Here is a 22,570-nt window from a genome sequence, read left to right as displayed (position 1 = left end):
GTACCTTCGATTTTGGACCGTCTCTCGTGTCGGTAAGTCAAAACACTGATACGTATCGACCAATACGAGCTGATACATGACGAAATTTTAAACCTTGGTGTCATCCACCCTGTTTTGAAAGTCCCCCTTAAAGAGATTTCCCCCACTTGTAGTAACATTCCCTTTTGCTGCCAACATAATTGCATCCCCTCTAGAATTATTCATCAAATTCCTTCTACTTTCCTCTGACTATACTAATGCATAAACCTCCTGGACAGATGGAAGATCCTTGCTGCCTATGATCTGGACTCTGATAGATTCATATACAGGATTGAAGCCATGGAGAAAAGCAAACACTCTTTGTTGGGAAACAAGTTTTTTGTATGCTTTTGCATCTTCATCACACTTCCAGTCCACACTGATAATGATCTAACTCCTTCTAGACGGAGGTCAAGTCTGAATAGTACACAGAAAGACTCCTCTCCCCTTGTTTACAAGTGGATAATTTTGCCTATAACTGATAGATTTTTGCATAGTGACGCAACTTAGAATAGGTTGATTTTGCCTGTTCCCAAATCTCATATGCCATTTCAACCTACATAAAGCTCCTTCTCACTTGAGGTTGCATAGACACTAAAAGCCAGGACATGACCATGTTGTTTTCCTAGTTCCATCTGTCATACCCAGCATTCCCAAAATTATGTTCTTTAATTCCATTTATATATCCTATCTTTCCCTTTGCAGTAATGTATAACTTGATCCCTCTCGACCATTCTAAATAATTTAAGCCATCCAGGGGGATAACAACCATGGGAAAGGATAGATCCACACCCCCACTCATTCCATTCTGCATTGAGGAAACACCGGATGTGGCAGAATCTTCGCCACTCATGATCACGGTTTCACATCACTCTCAAAGTGGGCCCAAAACCTTAAAAAAAGTAGTCTAACACTAAGAAAGGAAACCCCTCCTTTTCCCTTTTGAAACTCAACTCTTTAATCATAAAAAAAAAGTTGTTGTTACAACACTGGGCTATGTAGTTTTCTTGTTGGTGTGTGTGGACTAAAATCATGAATATTGAAGATTCTGCAACCTCAGGAACCACCACAAATCAGGGTGGAACGAGTAGTGGTCATGACTCCATGAATTTCCCAATGACTATTACCCCTTTGGATGGTAGGAATTACCTAGCATGGTCTAAGGAGATGCGACTGTATATCACAGCCAGGGGTAAGGCAATATATATTAATGGGAAAATAAAGGAACCTAAGGTTGGTACTGCTGAATACGATAAGTGGGGCCAAGAGAATTGCATGATTATGTCTTGGCTTTTGACATCAATGTTACCATCCATCAAACAGAATTTTATGTGGGTTGAGACAATAAAAGAAATATGGGACCAAGCGAAGGCAACTTACTCAGAGAAGAGGCACTATGCTAGAATTTATCAGCTACAAGCAGAATCTTTGACATGTGAGCAGGGAGAAAGGAGCTTATCGACCTATTATTCTGTCCTCACTTCAGTTTGGAAAGAATTAGACTATTATCAGAGCATTGATCGGGAAAGTGAAAAGGATGCCAAGGCCTATAAACAACTAGTCTTATAGCAACGGGTGTTTACTTTCCTTCTGGGTTTGAATCCCATGTATGAACCTATTTGTGTTCAGATTTTGGGCAGCAAGGATCTTCTGTCTGTCCAATAGGTATATGCACTTGTTCAGTCTGAAGAGAGTAGGAAGTCTGCCATGAATCCTCCTAAGGAGGAGACTATTGCTCTAGATGTTAGGGGTAACACTAGGGCACCAAGGAAAGGGGAAAGTAAGAAAAAGATAGGTGATAAAGACAAACTGTAGTGTACTCGTTGCCGAAAATCTTGGCACACCTGTCAAAGTGGGCACAAGAAGTGGGTAAGAAATCAGCACAAGAACCGAGCAAGAAGCCATACCAGAAGTTCACTTTAGCAAACTTAGCATTTCATAAGCATCAAAGCACTTCTCAGGATTGCCCCCCTTATTCTGGCTCTAAGGAAGATATTATCAATTCCTTCCATGACCACTTAGAGCAGTATGGTAGGGCTCTCCATAATGCTGATTTTGGACCCACACCTTCTACTTCATTTGCCTCTTCTTCAGGTAATTCTGCCTTAGCTTTCCATGTGTCTACCAGAATCCCCATGGATTATCGATTTCGGTGTATCCAACCACATGATTGGTAAGTCAATCTTGTTCCAAACATACTCTCTTCTCTCTGGCAGAGATAAAGTGAGGTTAGCTGATGGATCCTTCTCCTCCATTGCTGGTCAAGGATCTATATCTTTGCCTTATTGCCTCTCCTTATCTAATGTTCTACATGTTCCAAAGTTACCCATTAACTTGTTCTCCATTTGTAGTATTACTCATGCCTTGAATTGCTCAGTAACCTTTCTTCCACATTCTTGTGATTTTCAGGATTTGGCCTCTGGGAGGACGATTGGTAAATGGAACATGGTGGATGGTCTCTATGTGCTGGAGAGCAAAGTTGGTCTTACAGTTTCAGAGTCTTTGAGTTTGTTAAATAAGAGCCGAGTTATTTTGTCGCACCACCGTTTGGGACATATGTCATTTGAGTCTTTGAAGTATTTGTTTCCAAATTTGTTTAAGTCTTTGTCTGTTAGTGGCTTTCGGTGTCAAGTGTGCCAACTGAGTAAACATTGTAGAAGCTCATGTGCCAGAGCTCATGTTAGTGACTTTCTTTGCATCATGGGGCTCTCATCGCAAGAGCTCATGTGCCAGAACCCCTCAGCAAAATGGGATTGTAGAGAGAAAAAATCGACATCTCCTTGAAGTTTCTCTAGGATTGATGTTACAAATGAATGTCCAAAAATGATTATGGGTGGATGTTGACCTGATTGTTGCCTATGTCATCAATAAGACACCATCTTGGGTATTGGAATATAGGTTCCCTCATCAGCTCCTCTTCCCTAAAGCACCAATGTTTCCTATACCTATGCATTTCTTTGATGTAAGTGTTTTGTTCATGATCTATCTCCTACCCATGGTAAGCTTGATCCCAAAGCTATTGTGTGTATTTTTCATGGTTATCTCCTTTCTCAGAAAGGCTATCATTGCTTTGACCCTGTGTCTAAAAAATATTTTGTCTTTATGTATGTTTCTTTCTTTGAAGATGTTCCCTATTTCCCTATTTTTCCTTAGGGGGGGAGAGTATAGTTGAGGAGAAGCAGAGTCAAACTCAAGTTTTATTGCCTTCTATTCCTGATTCTCCTCCATTTTGTGTCTTTCGGAGATTGTGCTACAAAAATCAAGGCCAACAGAGTTCAGTTGCCATAGAGTTGCCAGAAACTATGCCACCAATGCCATCAGGGTCCTTCACCTCACCTAGGTACTATTGTTCTAGTTGATGTTCCTGAACCTATAGATATTGACACTTCAAGTTGTGATTTGAACCTCCCTATTGCAAAAAGGAAGGGTGTCAGATCATGCACCACACACCACCCCATGTCTCACTTCTTGTCCTATGAGAATGTCTCATCTTCTTTTCATGCTTTTCTATCTGCCATTGATAGTGTTCCCCTTCCCAAGAGTTTTGTGGAGGCCTTACTTGTTCCTAAGAGGAAAGATGCAATGAAGGAAGAGATCAATGCTCTACACAAGAATGGCACATGGGAGTTGGTAAATATTCCTAAGGGAAAGGAGCCTGTAGGGTGCAAATGGGTGTTTTCTATAAAACATAAGGAAGATGGTTCTGTGGAAAGGTACAAGGCTCAGTTAGTTGCGAAGGACTTCAATAGGTTCATGGAGTTGATTACGCTAAGACCTTTGCTTTCGTTGCAAAAATGAACTCTATTCGGGTTCTTCTATCTTTAGCAACAAGTCTTGATTGGGAGCTTCATCAACTTGATATAAATAATACCTTCCTGAATGGTGATTTGGAAGAGGAAGTATATATGACTCAACCCCCTGGTTTTTGTGCTAAGGGCAGTGAACAGAAAGTTGCAAATTGAAGAAATCTTTGTATGTTCTAAAGCAGTCTCCAAGAGCTTGGTTTAGTAGGTTTCACCAGGCAGTTCAACAGATGGGTTTTAAGCGGTGCCAAGCTGATCACACACTCTTTGCAAAGAGGGAACGAGAAAAAACAACATCCTTGATTGTCTATCTAGATGATATTGTCATCACTGGAGACTAGGTCTCAGAGATTCTGAGATTAAAGAAAATTTCTGGCTACACAGTTTGGAGTAAAGGATCTAGGGCATTTGTGCTACTTCCTTTGAATTGAAGTTGCCTGCTCTCAACAAGGCATATTCATTTCCCAAAGGAAGTACACCCTAGATATCCTGAAGGATACAGGGAAGCTAGGGTCTAAACCTATGGATGTAAATCATAAACTTGGGGACTGTAGCGGTAAGCTCTTGAAAGATCCAAGGCAATACTAACGACTTGTGGGCAGACTTCTCTATCTATCCATGACTAGGTCTGACATCGCATATACTATGGGTGACCTTAGTTCATGCATGCACCCAAGGAGGCGCACCTAGAGGCAGCAAATAGAGTTCTTAGGTACTTGAAGAAATTTCCAGGGACAGGTTTACTCTTTAAGAAACATGGACACATGAGGGTAGAGGTGTACATAGGTGCTGATTGGGCCGGCTTAGTGGATGACAGAAAATCCACTAGCGGCTATTGTGCTTTTGTAGGTGGAAACCTTGTGACTTGGAGAAGCAAGAAACAAAGTGTGGTTGCCAGGTCAAGTGCAAAGGCAGAATACAAGGCTTTGTCACATGGAATTGTGGAGTTACTATCGATCAAGAACCTATTGAGTGAATTAGGATTTTCTTTTGATGATCCTATGTCACTCTACTGACAACAAAGCTGCTATCAACATTGCAGCCAACCCAGTTTTCCATAATAGAACCAAGCATATTGAAGTTGACAAGCATTTCATCAAAGAGAAAATTGGGAAGGGCAAGTGTGCACTCCCTACATTAGCTCCAAAGAACAACTTGCAGATGTTTTTACTAAGGGATTATGTTCACTGCGGCATTATGATCTTTGTGACAAGTTGGTGATGATTGACATCTACGCCTCAACTTGAGGGGGAGTGATGTAATCTGTAATATATGCCATAGAGGGGCTCTTTTGTCTTTTCCTCTTGTAATCACATGTAGTTCTCCATCGCCAAAATCATGATAAAGGTGTCAAAACAAAACCATGTACACATCTATAACAATACGAAGAGCCATCCAAAACTTGTGATGAGCCCAAGAAGTTCCCCCAAGCATGCAATGAGCTCAAAGAGTTGTCCCAAGCTTGTGATGAGCTTAAAGAGCCATCTCTAATCTGTGATGAACTCGAAGAGCTACCTTGGACCTGCGGTGAGAACAGTGTCACCTAATACTTGTGATGGCTATGACGAAGCTTCCTGAAGACGATACGACAAACAACCAGACGTGGCAGCCAAACTTGGGCCCCGTCCATGACACGTGACCTCAAGAAACCTATGACAGGAAGTAGCATACACGTGCTAAAAGAGAATCCTCAAACGAAAGGAAACTTTGTCCTCAAAAGATCTCATTAAACACATGACAAAACCCTAGTAGTGCTCCCTCGATAGCGGACATAAAGATGAGGATTCCCTTTTCTAATAAGAATCAACCTTTTTTTGGATCCTTCTCCTTAAGGTCTTAGGGTCATCCCTATAAAAGGGAGGATGAAGTACAAACCCAAGACGTGATTATCACTCTCATTGCTACCTGACTCTGTTGAGTTTCCCAAACAGCCAATCTTGCAACCTTAACCAAGCTTTGATCATTCTTCATCCTTCAAGGAGACCGCCCTACCTAGCCTCACTATGGTACTTACACCTCTTCTTTTATTATGTATGGTCACCCTAGTATTTAATCTAAAGCTGACGCTGCCAGCAAGAACTTCTTATCTTGGTTCATCTATAAACCAGTAAATGTTGGTCATTGGGAAGTGGGTAGGTTAATCTTATTGTAGCGAGGAGTGGAAACTTGTGTTTATAGCATTTTAGCACCACAAATTGCTAGTTCTTCTGAACCTTGTATATTTGGAAGGTTACCTTTTTGTTTCTCTTTAATTTGTTTGTACTTGTTTATCTTTTTTCTCTTTGATCGGTCTGTATTTGCTTTTCTTTACGGTTTTTTATTTTACTAGTATTGCTTGCTTTGGATGATTGTGTTCCACCACTTTTCTCTCTTCTTTTGTGTTATTTTGGAGTGTAGTTTCTAATTACATTTCTTCTTTATATTTTAGTCTCTGTTTCTATTTTAATGTCAACAATGTGCAAGTTGTTTTATTAATGAATCTGATTTTGAGTAGCCAATTTTCTGTTGCAACAAGAAAACCCAGGAATGCCTTCACTTTGTACAAGGGTCTATTGGCCCCTATTTACCAATCCATGCCCATTAAAGTTGCAGATTATATAAAGGTCTTAGTACTTGTCCTGTAAAATTATAACAGGAGGATGATAGTGCACTTCTTCGCTTCCTACAATGCAAGTTTGGAAAAGGGCGAGAAAATGGTCCTGAATTCTTTTATGATCCCAAGTATGCGTTGCGCCTTTGTCTCAAGGAAAAGAGGATGCGTGCTTGTGTCCATATATACAGCATGATGTCCATGCATGAAGAGGCTGTTGCTCTTGCTCTTCAGGTAATAATTACCTTTTTATTGGTGTTTTGTGTTACTTCTGTTATTCCGTTACTGTTTTTATTGTTTCTACTGTTGCCTTCATTAATGGTTGTGTTGAGAATGCCATTTCACTATTCATTTTAATTACAAAGCAAATTGTTTCGTAAGATTTGCCTTCAACTTCTCAACTCAGCTAAGCTGTATCCCAACTATATTGAGCCCACTACATGAATCCTGTTACTCCATTCTGGCCTATTTGGTGCTGTATCCACTACTAAGTAATTCGGTATCCATGTTCATAAGAGTTTGGCAAATATTTTAAATTCATTCCATCTGCCAACCTGACCCAACCCTCCTCCTTTATCCAGGCTTGGGACCAGCAATTTAAGACAAGCTCACACTGATAAGATTTTAATTGCATCCTTCATCTTAGCTTGGATAATTTCACATTGAAACTTATGTCCATCATTTGGTTTTTGTATTCTTATATTAGGCTGCAAACAGATTGAATCAAATTCAAATAGGGGTATATCCAAATTCAGTTTGATAAGAAGAATAGGATGTATGAGTTTGATTTGAAGGATCTAAGAAACTATATATTCAAATTCAATTCAATTAAATAGCTGGATATCCAATTCAAAACTGATTTGATTCAATTATCAAAATATCAGATATCTGATTCAAGAGAGAGTTGAGGAGAAATTCATGTTTTTGATACTGAAGAAGAGATTACAAGAGAAACTCGTGTTTTTAATTCTCTGGTTCTTCAGTTAAAGCATGTAAAATGTATATGCTAAATAGAGAGACAATGATTTCCAGTATGAGAATCTAGTTACTGACCTTTAACAGGGGATGAGACTGAGGGATGAGGTTAGGATTTTAGTGGGGGCAGAATGCGGAAGTCTATCTGTATTTTTCTATTATTTTCAGATTATTACGAAGTTCATAGTCAAATAGAAGTGGCTCTGCTCAAGAGAATCAAGTTACTGACCTCTTTTTGGCACAAACAACTTGGTCTGAGAATGAGAATCTCAACTGGCAATGGCTAGTAGGAGGGCTGCTAGTAGTGGTAGCCAAAAGAAGCTGTGGAAGTGGGACAAAGGATATAGCAGCAGCAGTCCAGCAGTGACATCAGAGACTCAGACCTCTTCTCTATTCTCTAATATTTTCTCAGAATAGACTGGTGGCGGGTGGCAAGCAGCGGTGGCAAGCAGGTAGAGTAACCAAAGTACCAACACACCCTGATTCGATCATAACTGTTTCCCTCAACTGGACTGGTGGTCAATGGCAACTAACTGGTGGTCTATACCGACTAGCAACGGCAAGCTGCAAGCTAGTGAGCTACAGCAGTCTACAGATGGCAAACTAGTTCAGCACTCAGTAGAGCAGCATTGAGAAGAAGTGTTTTATCCATATCCTTTCAGGGTTTTCATTCGTTCATCAATTTTAATGGGTGTGAGGTTAAGGGTATTAGGATTTAGACATCTTTTGCAAAATTCCTCTAAAAGTCGAGATATGTTTTCTAAAGGGCATATCTGTCTATCTACAATCTACTAAATATTTTTATAAATATACTATAATTATAATCGAATCAGATCAGATCATAATGGATCAAATAGAGGATATATCCTAATTCAAATCAGATCGGATTAATATTCAATCCATTTGTAGCCATATCTTGTATGTAGCCACTTAATTTGAGAAATGTCTCCTTGTGCCATTAGCCATAGTATAATTGAGACTCACTACAAGTAGACGAACTAATAGAACTACTAGACTAAGAAGCCATTGACATTCTAGAAAAGGTGTATAGCAAGTAGATTCCATATGCGTCATCCATTTTCAATTATTCTCCTTATTAAAGTCCTGGAAAGCAGAATGATCAAGAAAAAAGGTCATACGGGAATTAGGTTCTTGGTAAAACTATTGATAGACTGTAACTTGTTACTAAGCTTAGGGAACATGCAGCAAAAATGGCAGAGATAAGTGATGACCAATTCCTATTTCTTCCTTCTTTGAAATAGATTCAAGAGATCCATCACCATCAGTGGTGGTTACCTTGTCTCTAGCAGAATGCAACTTAACGAAAGAAGGATGGTATACTAATCATATGGTTAGATACTCCTAAATCAATAAGCAAAAATGAGCAAGAGGATGATGTAGAAGCAAGGTTAGCAGTGACAAATATACCTAAGCTAAGGAAGAAGAAGAAGAAGAGGAAGTATGGGAAGCTGTATTGTTCTTTGAGGAGGTGAGCGAGGTGCTTCATCTCATCCTTAGCAGCCAATGAAATCTTTGAGGTAGGTGGAGCTATAGGAGAAATAGGTACCTTAAAAGTCTGAACCTTACATGAAGTGGCTACAACATTGACATTACTCTTCTGATTCTTCTGTAATGCAGGCTTCAAATGAGGATATAATTTACAAGGCTTCTCCCCTTTGTTCCTTGGCTTTTCACAATAATCACATTTCACCTATTGGTCACCACTAGGAGCAAAGTTCCATATAATCGATTTCTGCTTCATGGAGGCCATGGCTAAGTGGTTCAAGGAAGAACTATGAAGCATGCTATCTTCATGCCATCCTCCCCCTGAACCAAGACATACACCTGAGCAAAAGGCAAAACACCCCAATTGAGAATCTATTGCTTAGTGATTTTGAACTCTGAATTAAGACCTACCAAGAATTTAAAAACACGACTATTTTTTATCAGCTTCTTGTACTGATTTGCATCATTTGGGTCCTTTCCACCTCATAACGATTAGTTTCTTCTTACAATACATAATTTAACAATGGATATGACACTGAACAGAATGGCATGGTAGAACAGAATTCATGTACAAGGGTGTTGTATCATGTCAGATACCTCAACTGTTGGTGTAGATTTCATATCTGAGACTTTACCCAGAAGCCTTGCCATGGTGATGATGATGAATACATGCAAGGAAAAATGCATAGAGAGAGACTTCCCGTAATAAAGAATTCTGACCTCTCTCATCAATTGGTATATCTGTGATTTGTCTTATACCTGGGAATAAGTGTCTATCACTCTATCCCAAATTTTTTCAACAATCAGCAACACATGTTAATTTATACTAATCTGCAGCTCCATTAACCTGGCCCCTGCCTGTATGATGGCCCAACTTGCCTCTACAATATAGAGTTTGGCCAATTGGGACCATTCTAGAAATTATACTCCATTCAACTTTAACTGCACAACAAACTATGCTATCCCTTTCTGGACAGACTCCAACAATTTTAATGGATGTTTTGACCTTTTCATGTCACTCCAAGATCGCAACCACCCCCAAGAACAAAGTGTAAGACTACATAGATTGATGCACTAGGCCTAGGGACTTATCCATGCAGATTTTACACCAAAAATGTAACCAAAACATGGAAAATCAGGTTGCTGGAAATATAAGGATAAAGAAAAGTTCACCAAACATTTAATACTACATAAAAATAATCAAGACCACTTATGCAATCATTAGAAAAGCCATACAAATAAAAAGTTGCTGGTCAAAATTGCAAGAAACTCTGCAAGCAATCTGACATGGCAAAATACCTAGATCTGCATTTTCTTTGGTTTTCTCATAAAGTAATTCAAAAAACAATGTCAAAATAGATCCAAAAGCCCCTTGATTATTTAACTAAAAGCATCAATGAGGATTCCTGCTGTCATTATAACCTGCTATAATATGATATGACAGCATGCTGACATCAACAGCATTCTGTTCCGTAGGCAACCATCTTTACTATATAATGCCAATAATACTTTTTCTTGGCTTCATGTCCAGGCCATAATTAAATCAGAATACTTCAATAGCATTACACAATGTGATAATGTTAATGCTGCAAATAGCAGTTTTCTGAATATTTTAATCTTTAAATATAATCATTTAGTTAAAGCATACAAAGTATAGTAAAAAATCTTTCAAAACCTAAATGTCTTTTCATCATTTTACCCTTTTTGTTTTTACTTGCAACGAGTACAGAACTTGCCCTTCCACTAGTGAAGAAAAAACCACAGTTGTTGAGTCATTGCCTAGGCAACAAAAATCACAAGGCTGGTGTGTTTTTATAGCATTATTACTCTAGCCTCATCTATTAGCTGTCAAGGCATTGCCTAGGCAACAAGAACAACACACATTACCTATGCTTTGTTTTAAGGTTTTACTATTAATTAAAATATAAAAAATCCAAGGGTTTTGAGAAAAGAAAAGGAAAGAGCAACAAAATCATGTAGCCAACCCCATATAGTTGGGACAAGGCTTAGATGATGACTCTCTCTCTCTCTTACATTAAATAGAACACTTTTTCTTTTCATTACTCTATATCTTAAATTTGTATTATTATAAAATTATAGCCTCTTTTAGTTTTTTATTATACATGAAATTGCTCTATTAAATACATTATATTATAGTGTTATTTTTTAAATGTTTAATTTAATCAATTTAAAATGCTATTGTCTTTTAGATATGATAATTTTCCATACATTAAGAGAAATTAATGTTGTTAGTCAAGAGCCTTGCTGTATTTTCAAGTTATATGCATGTTGATTGGTATATAAAACTAAGGATACCTCTATTTAGTCCATAGATACCTGATTGTTCTGCTAATTGATTTCTTTCTCTATGACTGCCCACTGTTGCACCATGTTCTTTATCTGTTTATATGTCACAGAAATGTTTTATGTTGGTGTAAAGATACTTGTGTTATCTTGTATTATGTGAGTTTTAAATTTCATGTTCAGGGTTGTACTTATTGTTGTCATTAAACATGTACCAGACTACCACTTGTCTTTTGAGCTGAATTCATGATGCTCTAGTTTTGGAGGATATAACATAGTTGTGCTTGAAACTTTTTCATTGGGTTTTTTTATATACTGTTATCAAATGAAACTATTTCTTCTTTTTGATTAGGTTGATACAGAGCTTGCCATGGCAGAAGCTGACAAGGTTGAAGATGATGAAGACTTGAGGAAGAAGCTTTGGCTTATGGTCGCAAAGCATGTAATTGAACAAGAGAAAGGAGCTAAAAGAGAGAACATACGAAAGGCAATAGCATTTCTCAAGGAAACAGATGGCCTTTTAAAGATAGAGGATATTTTACCATTCTTTCCAGACTTTGCTCTTATTGATGATTTTAAGGTAATATCCATAAACTTATTTAGTTATTCTGCAAGGATGTTAGTGTCCAATAGTTATGAAAGTTACTTGTTTTTAACTTTGATATAAGATTTGTTACAAAAACTAGGTTTTGATGGCAAGCATCTGGTGTAATATATGAGAGATATATGCATGTTATTTCTGATTGAATGCATCATACTTGGTGTTACTACTTATTACGTTTTTTGTCACTTCTGTTTTCTTTTTTTTCTTTGTGAATTTGTTTAACTTGTATAAAAAACCTTGTGACCTCTCTCTTCATTATATGGTTTAGGGTCAATTTATTCCTTTGTAACCAAAACAGCATATGCAATATGTAAATTTGATAATAGGAGTGCAAATCACGGTACACTTAGGTTTGGAGACCAATAAATAACTCAATGTGACCTTTTCCAATACCTGGGTTCAACAATTCATAACAAGGGAGAGATTGAGGAGGATGTCACCCATAGAATTAGAGAAAGATGGGCAAAATGAAGGAATGTTTCTAGAGTCTTATGCAATAGGAGAATACCACTTATACTAAGAGGAAAACTTTATAAAGCAGTTGCAAGGCCAGCTTTTCTGTATGGAGTGTTGGGCAGTCGAGAAACATATCTGAAAAATGAGTGTGGCAGAAATGTATATGATGAGAAGGATGAGCAGAAATACTAGAAAGGATTTGGTCAGAAATGAAGTCATTTGAAGGAACCTAGGGGTAGCTCCAATAGGTGATAATATGATAGAAGGTAGACTAAGATGGTTTGGTCACGTGCATAGAAGACCATCTATATCACTTGTAAGAAGAAGCAATCTGTTGCAAGTTGAGAACAGCTAGGGGCAGACCAAAAAGGACATGGGTTTAAGTAGTAGGAAATGATTTAAACACCCATAATTTTGTCAGATTGAGTTCTACTTGGGCACTCATACCCCAACTTCTATAAATGACATCTGACATCAACCCACTGGTGACGACTTCCTTCTTATTCGAGGGGGCCTTTGTTAACTCTGATGTGCAAATGATGATTATCAGTTCTCTTCACTTTGATGTAATTTTTGATATTATTTACTTTTTGGTTCATTATGGGCTTCTGGACTGGCTTCCACTGCCATTAGTAATTAACTTTCTCTCAATACTTTTTAGGAAGCAATTTGTTCATCATTGGAAGATTACAACAAGCAAATTGAACAACTGAAACAAGAAATGAATGATGCAACACGTGGTGCAGACAATATCAGAAAAGATATTAGTGCACTTACTCAAAGATATGCCATTATAGATCGTGAAGAGGAGTGTGGGGTATATATCACTAGACTCTCAAAACCTGACTCAAATTGCTTTGATTTCATTTTGAATGCCACTATCCACCTGTCTCCTTTAAAACTTCAACAAGTTTTTTGGTATGAGCAAACAGAGCTGATATACATTTTTTTAGTTTATTTGGCTCCCTGTCAGCTTGTTTTGAACTTGATTCATGGCTTGAATGGGAGAAAGTGGCAGTTCTGTTAGTCCATCTCATGTATATTCTCTTTTAAATTTTGCTAGTAAAGCCTCTATGTGCAATTAATGGATTGAGTTGCATTTGTTAAATCCTTGTCTAGACTTAGCATTTTTTTTCTCTCTGTGGGTTATCAGGTTTGCAGGCGGAAAATTTTAACTGTTGGAGGAGCACATCGGGTGGTAAGGGGTTATACATCAGTGGGACCAATGGCTCCTTTCTATGTCTTTCCCTGCGGTCATGCTTTCCATGCACAGTGTCTGATAGCCCATGTTACAAGTTGTACCAATGTTACTCAAGTAAGCTATTTGTGATCATGCATATCATCCTGTTGGTTTTTTTTTTTTTTTTAAACATTGGCACTGGTATTCAGATGACAATGATCTCCAATTCCATTCCCTACCATCTTTTCATGTTTTCATGTCTTGCAATGGATTCATCGATGTCATTCTTATCAACATACTCTTTTCTCCACATATTTGCTTATTTGATGCTTACTCTTACGGACCAAAGAAATACCTTTGGATTGATACATAATATATTGTCCATTCTATTTTGTATACATAGATAATAAGTATCCCCCTTTATATCAACTTTGTAAGAGTCAAATCCTTCTAAATCTGCAATATTTCCTGGCTCATTTCTCTTCTTTGAATAGAATTGTATCAATTTCTTTCTATATATCATTCTAACAACAGATAATTAACATTGAGTCATTGATATATTGTTGATCATTCCTTGATTCAAAGGATCACCCCATCTGGTTGCACTTCTATGTTGCTCTTGAATTGCTTTTTCTTTCTACATTTTTTAATGTCCAATCCCACATAAACTTCAAGATTTTGTTGGTTTGGTAGAACTGATGCAAGGCTCTCTTTATTTTGTGCATCTATCCATGTATGAACAAAAAAAGAAGGCGTGCCTGTTTTATGCATAATCCTCTGCACATGAACTTGACATGAAAATTCTACAAAACAATAGAAGAAGCATTTCCAAAATTTGAATGTGGCAAAAATGTGTATGCTGAGATGGATGATGGAAAAACTAGAAAGGGTAGGGTCAGAAATGGACTCATTTGAAAGAACCTAGGAGAGAAAGTAGACTAAGATGGTTTGGTGACATGCATAGTTGACCATCTACAGCATCTGTAAGAAGAAACAATCCGTTGCAAGTTGAAGGGGCTAGAAGGGCTAGGCACTAGGGACAGCAAAAAGAACATGGGGTGAAGTAGTAAGAAATTATTTAAGTGTTCATAACTTAATAATGTATATGGCACTAACAGAACAGATTGGTGAAATGGGATTCATGTAGCCAACCCATATGATGATGATGAATGAATGAATAGATTCTTTGTTCTTTCTTTAATAGAAAATTGCATTGACCTAGAGAAAAATAGAGGAATTGGATTCAGGCTTCCAAATCCACATAGATGGGGTAAAGCAAATGATGATGATATCAATTTTAGTTATTATTAATGATCAAAGAAAAAAAGTGTTTCCAACTCTTGACAAATTCCCTAATTAATTTAATGATTCACGTCTATGTGATATTTTCTGATAGCAGAATATAATATAGACCTCTGGTAAATTTTAAGGAAAATATCAGTTTTTTGCTATTACACTTTTACTATCTTGATTTCCAACTCTTGACAAATTCCCTAATTAATTTAATGATTCACGTCTATGTGATATTTTCTAATAGCAGAATATAATTTAAGGCCTCTGGTAAATTTTAAGGAAAATATCAGTTTTTTGCTATTACACTTTTACTAGACTATCTTGATTAGCCCTAGGTTGCTTTGGTTGGGCATTTTTACCTCTAGGTGTTTTAATTTAATATCAAGTCTTTCAGTTGACCACGTTGAGGTTAAAGCAACAGGATAACTTGTTGATCCTGTATCCTATGGGAGTCCTGTGCATTGATATTTTTATTCTGAGTACTTAACAGCTAAGGGTGGTTTAATCAATATGTGAAAAAATAGAGTATAGAAAGTTATAATTTCTAAGACACAAGGACCTATAATTCTATATTACTATTACAGATATTAATTCTATTTTTCATAGTAACTCGTAGTGGTGGTCACTAGGTTTCAGAAAAAGGTGGAAATAAAACATCAAAATAGTCATTGTTTTCCTTTGTGTGGAAAGAAAATCTTGTCTTTATCCTTGTAATAACAAAGGCCCCAGTAACTTCAAGTACATGTGCTAATCAAGATATGCTTGAACTTACAAAATTTCTTGAGCCTTCATCTAGAAATCAGCAGCCATTGCTTGGTGCAATGGTGAAAGCTTGGGCTGACAAGCATGAAAGCACTGGTTTGGGTCTAAAGAGGCAAGATGCTGGAAGTTTGGTCCATATCCAGACCACCCCTCCCAAGGATCAACATTGGGCAATAGCCCTTTCATCTAGAAACCGCCAGCATAATCATTTATTGTAGTTATGATTTAATAATAAATTGTTTAATCATAACTGAAGTGATATTATGTTTTTTTTTTTTTTTTGTTTGAAAAGTGATATGAAAGTAATTCATTAAAAAATCTGTTTTTGTCACAGACAAGTGCATTCACGTATGACAGTGTGAAAACAATATTCCAAAGGTTGCATATTTGCAGTGCTAATCCTTTGTTGGACTGTCTTACTTGCATCATCTAAATTGAACACTAGTCTTGGCATGGTTTGCTATCTGTTTGGCTGAACTCTGGCTTATCTCATGATGATCAGAGCATTATTTAGTGACAGTTCCAAATTCATGTTTTCTCAACATATTTTCAGGAGTAAGATTAATTGATCTTACTCCAGCCATTAATGTTTTTTGCAGGCAGAATATATATTGGATTTGCAGAAGAAGCTAAGTTTACTAGGTAGTGAAGCTACTACTAAAGCTTCAAATGGCAGTATTACAGAAGAGGAATCTATTGGCAGCATGACCCCAGCAGATAAGGTTTGGGCTTAGTTGTCTCCAATTACATTGCTGAATGGTGACTAGACATGCTAATTTATGCATCATGTGTATTTATGAAACTGTAATCAGACAATTGAGTTAACACACTTGTTTGGTTGATGAATAGATCCGCTCACAGTTGGATGATGCCATAGCCAGTGAATGCCCATTTTGTGGTGACCTAATGGTCCGGGAGATCTCCTTACCTTTCATTCTTCCCGAGGAGGCACAGGAGGTTGCATCATGGGAGATTAAACCACATAACATCGGAAGCCAGAAGAGTCTCCCAATAGCTATTTAATGATGTCATATCCATCAGATGCTTGTGGTTGTAAACTACATTACCTTAGGAAGCAGAAGAGGGATGATGTTATAGCAAATGAATGCCCATTTGCAACAAGCTGATGATCTGGGAGATTCTTACCCTTCTTGAGCATACAACATTGCCAAATGGGGATTGCAAGACCAAGCCTTAACCTAGAAGAGGCTGGTTGTAGCCATACAAACAATTGTAACTCTGCATCTATGTGCCTTTTGAGTTCTTTCAGTGTTGATGTGTCTCTTTATTATCTTTATCTTTCTTTCTTTTTTTTTTTTTTTTGGGGGGGGGGCGGTTACCTTTTTTCATTTTGACAGTTGCTCTTATCCCAGTTGACAAAAGATACAATGTATTGCAAATAAATTGATCCCCAACCTTTAGATTTTTTTTAATTCTCGTACGCCTTCCACATTTCTGTATTGTTCAGACTATTTCAAATGTAGTACCAAAAACAAAGATTATTTGAAATGGAATGCCATGTTTTTCCCTATGAATTGCGTGTTATGTTAGAGATTGGCTTTGATCTTTGTAAAATGGAATGTCATGTGCAGATTTTGTCCTCACAGCCTTTGCAAGTTGCAACCATGCATTGGAAACCATGGTTTTCAAAACCGGTAACCGGTCAGTCCTCCGGGTCCGGTTATACTATAAACCGGAAATTCCTTAGAAGCATTGAAAAAGTTAGAAAACTGCTGACCCGGGCAGTCAAATCGCTAAACCGTTCGACCCGGACAGCGGTTCGCGGGTTATAATTTTTTATTTTTGCTGATTTAATAAAATAAAAAAAAAAACAAAAAATTAAATGACTTCCATATCCCCGACCCCAAATCTTACATGCTTAGGGTTAGAACGACCCCATTTTTGTTCTAACCCTTCCCTCCTCTCAGCCTTCACACCCAACCGACCACTTGCGGTGGCCACACCTACGACATCCGACGGCGATACACAGCGATCGACGACGCTTCATGGCGACTAGCGACGGCAGTGAAATTCATCTACGGTGGCAGCGTTGATTTTGCAGTAGGTCCAGCCATCCAGCAATAACAGTTGCGTAGTAACAGGTCCGACGTTCGATTTATAGCAGCGGTCGGTGATTTTGCAGCGACAGGCGATTTTGTAGGGGTTTCTACCTTCTAGCGGCAGTAACAGTTGCAGGTTTGCAGGAGCACTTGCAGTGGCAATCACATGCGACCAAGCCTGAGCCCATCGGCAGCGAGCCCACCGTCACACCACCATTAGCGGTAGTGAACCGGTGAAGGACCCGAAGCCTATTTTTCTTACAATTGATAGATAAAGATAATAGAAAATGAAGCCTATTTCTCTTCAACTTGACATATATACATAAAATGTTTTACGAGAATCATATCAGGATCTCATCTCCTCATTCTAGAAATTCACGCTAGGTAAAAAAGAAAAGGAAAATGGCATTACTCCTCTGGCCTTGTTAAGAATCACCAATTGAAGTCATCAATTCCCCAAAAAGTTTGAACTTGTCAATCTCCTCATTCTACAAATTCACCCTAGGTAAAATGAAAAGGAAAACGGCATTGCTCCTCTTGCCTTGTTAAGAATCTTCAACTGAAGTCATCAATTCCCCCAAAAATTTTGAACTTGTCAATCTCCTCATTCTAGAAATTAACCCTAGGTAAAAAAAAAAAAATGAAAACGACATTGCTCCTCTGGCCTTGTTAAGAATCATCAACTGAAGTCATCAATTCCTTAAAAAGTTTGAACTCGTCAATCTCCCCAAAAGTCATTAATTCTGTATTTTTTTATGTTTTTATTTAATTTGATGCTATTTTTATTATTTATAAATATATTTTTTGTTTTTAATTTATTTATGACATCACGGATCGAACCATTCGACCCAAACGGTTGAGCTGTTTAACCGGAAACCGGTCCCTTGAACGGTTCTGCTTCCAGTTCATTTTTAAAAATCTTGGTGGAAATATCTCTGTACTTGTATGATTTTATTCATGGGGAGATATTTTCAATGCACGGCTGTAATGGCTATGAGGACAGTGCGAGTTTAGATTTTGTGAGGACAAAATCTAATTCCCATACATTTTTTTTTTTTAAATGATCCTACGTCTTTTGAGGGTGTACTCTGCAATTCATTTTATTGAACATTGTTGGTTTCGCGTTTTAACTTCCCAATTCCCAAACTTCGATTTTCATTACTTCCCGTAATGCAAGCGATGAGTTGGGGGGAGTACTAGCATGGGCGTGATGAACTAGGCTGGGGATGACTAGAATAGAATTTATCTTATTAGAATAATAGAATTTATCAATATAAACGTAAGTTCATTGTAAGGATATCAATGGGAGTCCAGATCACCTGCCTTACGCCGGACATCTCATAAATGGTGGATCCCAATCGGTGAGATGTGTTGTTTCAGATGAAATTAGTAGAGGGTTGGAACTTGTTTTGTTGGCAGAAGATTTTTATGGCTTTCTAAAATGCAATTAAAGGTTGAAGCCCTATAACCCTTCCAAATTAGTCCCACCCTATCGACCTAAGTAAGCTAATTCAGCTCCGAACTCTGAAAGTCCAACTGATTTGAGATTTCATGAGCTGAGACCAAGGTTCTAAATATCAATATATCCAATACGCCGATAAGGGTGTACCGGGCAGTATTGGTATTTTTCTTTTTTTTTAATTTTTTTAAATCCGCTTCAGGGGGCGGTTTAAGTTCCTCCACCCCTGAACCGATACACCCCCTGGGCCGTTACGTGTCGATTTTTTGAACCATGACTGAGACTCTATTATTACCATCTAGAGGATAACACACGTGCAAGGAAAAGAGGGAATTTCAGATCCAACCCGCCTGAAAGGGTTGACCCATCTAACCCATCCGCCTGCAACCCACCCAACATCCATTTAAGATTCGGCTTGAATATAGGTTTACTAACCCATTGGATCAAATAAAATGGTTGGGTTACAGTCATTTGGGTCAATAATTACATAGAAGAAGTTAAAGTTGAAGGGTGTATGATAAGGGTTTGACCAAAAAGGACAAAAATGGAAATAATAAGAATTGTTTTAAGCATTAATAATTTAACAAAATAAATATAGCATTAAACAGAATGGATTAAGGAAACAGGATTCATGTAGCTGATCCATAATATGACATAGATGAGGAGGAGGAGGACAATGATGATGAATTACATGAAAGAAGTTATGTATATCACCATCATCTCAATTTTTATTTTCTCTCTCTTGTCTTTATTTCTTCTTTTAATTTTCACTCCTTTCTCTCTCTTCTCTATCTTCCTTATTCCCTCTTTTTTCCTCTCCTCTCTTACAGTACTACCTTCTAGAGGTCTTAGCTTCGCTAATTGTATTTATATTTCATCTAGTTCACAAAAACAACCAGCATTTTAAACGCTAATAGCATAAGGGTGCATGCTATGCACATGTGCAAATATCCCTTTTATATTAGTATAGATTGTATTAATGATACCAAAAAGACATTACATCAGAAAATTTTACAACCGACCAATGGGTATCAAGAAAAAAAGGGAAAACCAATCAGATGGTATACTAGGATCCCTCACCCACAAACTTTTCGCAAAACACTTCAGTGTATTGGAAACATCTCCACATAAATGACAATAGAGATGTTCATATTTCCAATAGTGTCCTTGTGGGCAGGGATCTGGGAAGATTTTGTGGGTAAGAGATCTGTTCTCTTCTTTCTTGTCAAGATAGGCAATGTCAATGCAGATGTATCATATAATTTCTTAAAAATAAGGGTAAAATATAAAAACCTCCCTGAGGTTGTTGAAAATCACAAAAACCTCTCGTAAGGTTTCAATTTAATAAAAACCTCCCTGTCCCTGTAGTTTTGAAGAAACCTATAGTAGGTCATTGTTCAAGTAATGGAGACTTGAAAAAATGCCCTTGCTACTAGTTAGAACATCTTTCTACATAATTAAAAAGTCAGATTTGCCCTTCTAGACTTTGCCCTTACTACTTGTTAGGACATCTTCTTTAAGGCCTCTTTCAGCTTGGTGGTAAGGGCCTTCTCCGCTTTGAGGTCCCCCTTCAGAGTCTTCCTCAGCTCTCTCTCCTGGTTCGTGGCATTAGTTTCTTGGATTCATAGAGTTATTCTTATTATAGAAAAGAAAAGTAAAAAAAAAAAAAATCAGATTATAAAATTTGATTTTGCAGATGAAGTTTAAGGTATTGCAAAACCAAAGAGTATTGATTATTGAACAAATATTTTAAAGAGATGTATTATAATATGTATTGGTTACATATGAATACAGTAGAAACATTAAGATACACATGAATGCATGCGACATGAAAATTCAAATTAATCCTAAATAGCGCTAAATATGAATTTTAGATTACTATAAATAAGCTATTACACAAGATATGCATACTTTATTAGTTTTATGTGATAATGTGAAGTGTGAAATATGGGGACTGACTTAATAATTGTTGCAAAATGATGGAAGAAGTGAAAAATGCATGTAGGCTGAGTATTTCTCAATTCTCAGAAAATCAATATAATTTGGGTTAATATTTATAGGTGCATAAATTTTAATAATTATTAGTTAACAAATATCATCTAAGGAGAGAAAATGTAAAAGCTAAGATCCTGAATACATATATATAACTGTGACAAGCAACTAAAACATCAGGGTAGGTTTATCATCTTTCAATCTAATGACTAGGGTTTAGATTTACTTATTTGTAGTTATTACACCAACAACATTATAGGTTATGACAATTAGGCCCCATTCACGTTTTGGTAAATTACATATCCGTGGGTAAATGCATTTATCCATGTTCTTTTATTTCTTAAGTAAATAATGTAATGACTGTGTTGGCCATAAAATTCCATTATTAAAAGAGGCATTTTTGTCTCATTTAAGTGTTAGAAACTCCCCCCCTCCCCCCCATGTAGAAAAGTTATTTACCCATATTGGAGATGGGTATCACTTAGGGGCAAGCATGGGTCGATTGGATTCGGTTCCATGGCGGAACTTGGAACCTACCTTCCTTGTAGGGGTTGGTTCCAAGTTTTTGGAACCAGAACCTACCTTGCAAAGGTCGGTTCTGGCCTTGGTGGCTCTGGGGGTGGTTCTAGGGTCTACCCGTGGAACTTATTCTTTCTTTAATCCCCCCTTCAAAGAAAAAAAAATAATAAGAAGCATGTTCTTAAAAACTTGATTTTCAATAAATATAATATAAGTTTAAAACTTATATTATCTTTTATTGATTACATTCAATAACTTAATGTGTAGATTACTATTATATGGTTCAAAACTTATAATTTAAATTTAAATTTTGTAAGTATTAGATTTTACATTACTTATTGTACACATTCAAATATTAAAATGAAAACAAATGATAAAATAACTTAAAGTAACTTAGTGGTAAAGTGAGACTATGACCTTTCTAACCATCGATGCATGGGTTCAAATCTTCACATCTCCAAAAGTATTTTGGGGTTTATTTCAAGGCATGCTTGGTTCCAATTCAGGTTCCATCAAGGGCAACCAAGGACAGTTCGGGTAGGGTAAACCCCTAGACCCTAGAACCAGTCTGGGTGGGGGTTAGTTCCAAGACTTTGGAACTAGACCCTACACTATAACAGATTGGGTAAAGTCGGTTCAAAGCCGGTTTGAGGTCAGTTCTATTTGGTTCCGGGTAGAATCTTCCCATTTGCTCACCCCTAGTATCAATTACCTGGGGTGGAGTTATTCACCCACCTTGGAGACGTATGTGATACCCAGGAAAATAAAATTTTCCTAGTCCCCACATAAATTTGAAAAGAGAACATAGGTTTCTTGGTCAATGGGAACCAAAATCCCATTGGCCAACTTTTCCCCGTCTTAAAATCACAAAAAAGAACGCCCCCTTGGGGTAATTTAATGGTGTTGGAAAGTCAACTAGCTTGACAAATTTGAATTTGAAAATTTGTCATAAGTATATGAGTTAATAAGAGAAAAATTATAAGAGTGAATTATAGATAATAATGAAAGAAAGGGTTCCACTATGATATAGAAAAGATATAATATCTAAA

The 22,570-nt window shown here is 37.2% G+C and overlaps 1 protein-coding gene across 7 annotated transcripts in view; it reads left to right on the top strand.

Annotated features, from left to right (window-relative positions):
- Positions 1 to 17,022, top strand: part of LOC104611138 (zinc ion binding protein) — a 103,466-nt gene extending 86,444 nt beyond the window's left edge. For 6 of the 7 annotated variants that reach the window (XM_088897552.1, XM_019200066.2, XM_088897553.1 and 3 more), the window contains 6 exons: positions 6,457 to 6,645; positions 11,549 to 11,776; positions 12,918 to 13,073; positions 13,410 to 13,571; positions 16,091 to 16,213; positions 16,341 to 17,022. In XM_088897552.1, the coding sequence (XP_088753678.1) occupies positions 6,457 to 6,645; positions 11,549 to 11,776; positions 12,918 to 13,073; positions 13,410 to 13,571; positions 16,091 to 16,213; positions 16,341 to 16,514 (1,032 nt within the window). In that variant the 3' untranslated portion in view covers positions 16,515 to 17,022. Of the gene's footprint in view, positions 1 to 6,456; positions 6,646 to 11,548; positions 11,777 to 12,917; positions 13,074 to 13,209; positions 13,294 to 13,409; positions 13,572 to 16,090; positions 16,214 to 16,340 lie in introns of those variants that run through there. The other variant, XR_016082343.1, reaches the window with a different exon arrangement.
- The last annotated feature ends 5,548 nt before the right edge of the window (positions 17,023 to 22,570 follow it).

This window comes from Nelumbo nucifera, chromosome 2, assembly GCF_055504915.1.
Source record: "Nelumbo nucifera cultivar China Antique chromosome 2, China Antique-T2T, whole genome shotgun sequence".
NCBI classification, from domain to species: Eukaryota; Viridiplantae; Streptophyta; class Magnoliopsida; order Proteales; family Nelumbonaceae; genus Nelumbo; species Nelumbo nucifera.
This window is presented reverse-complemented; position numbering and strand designations above follow the sequence as displayed.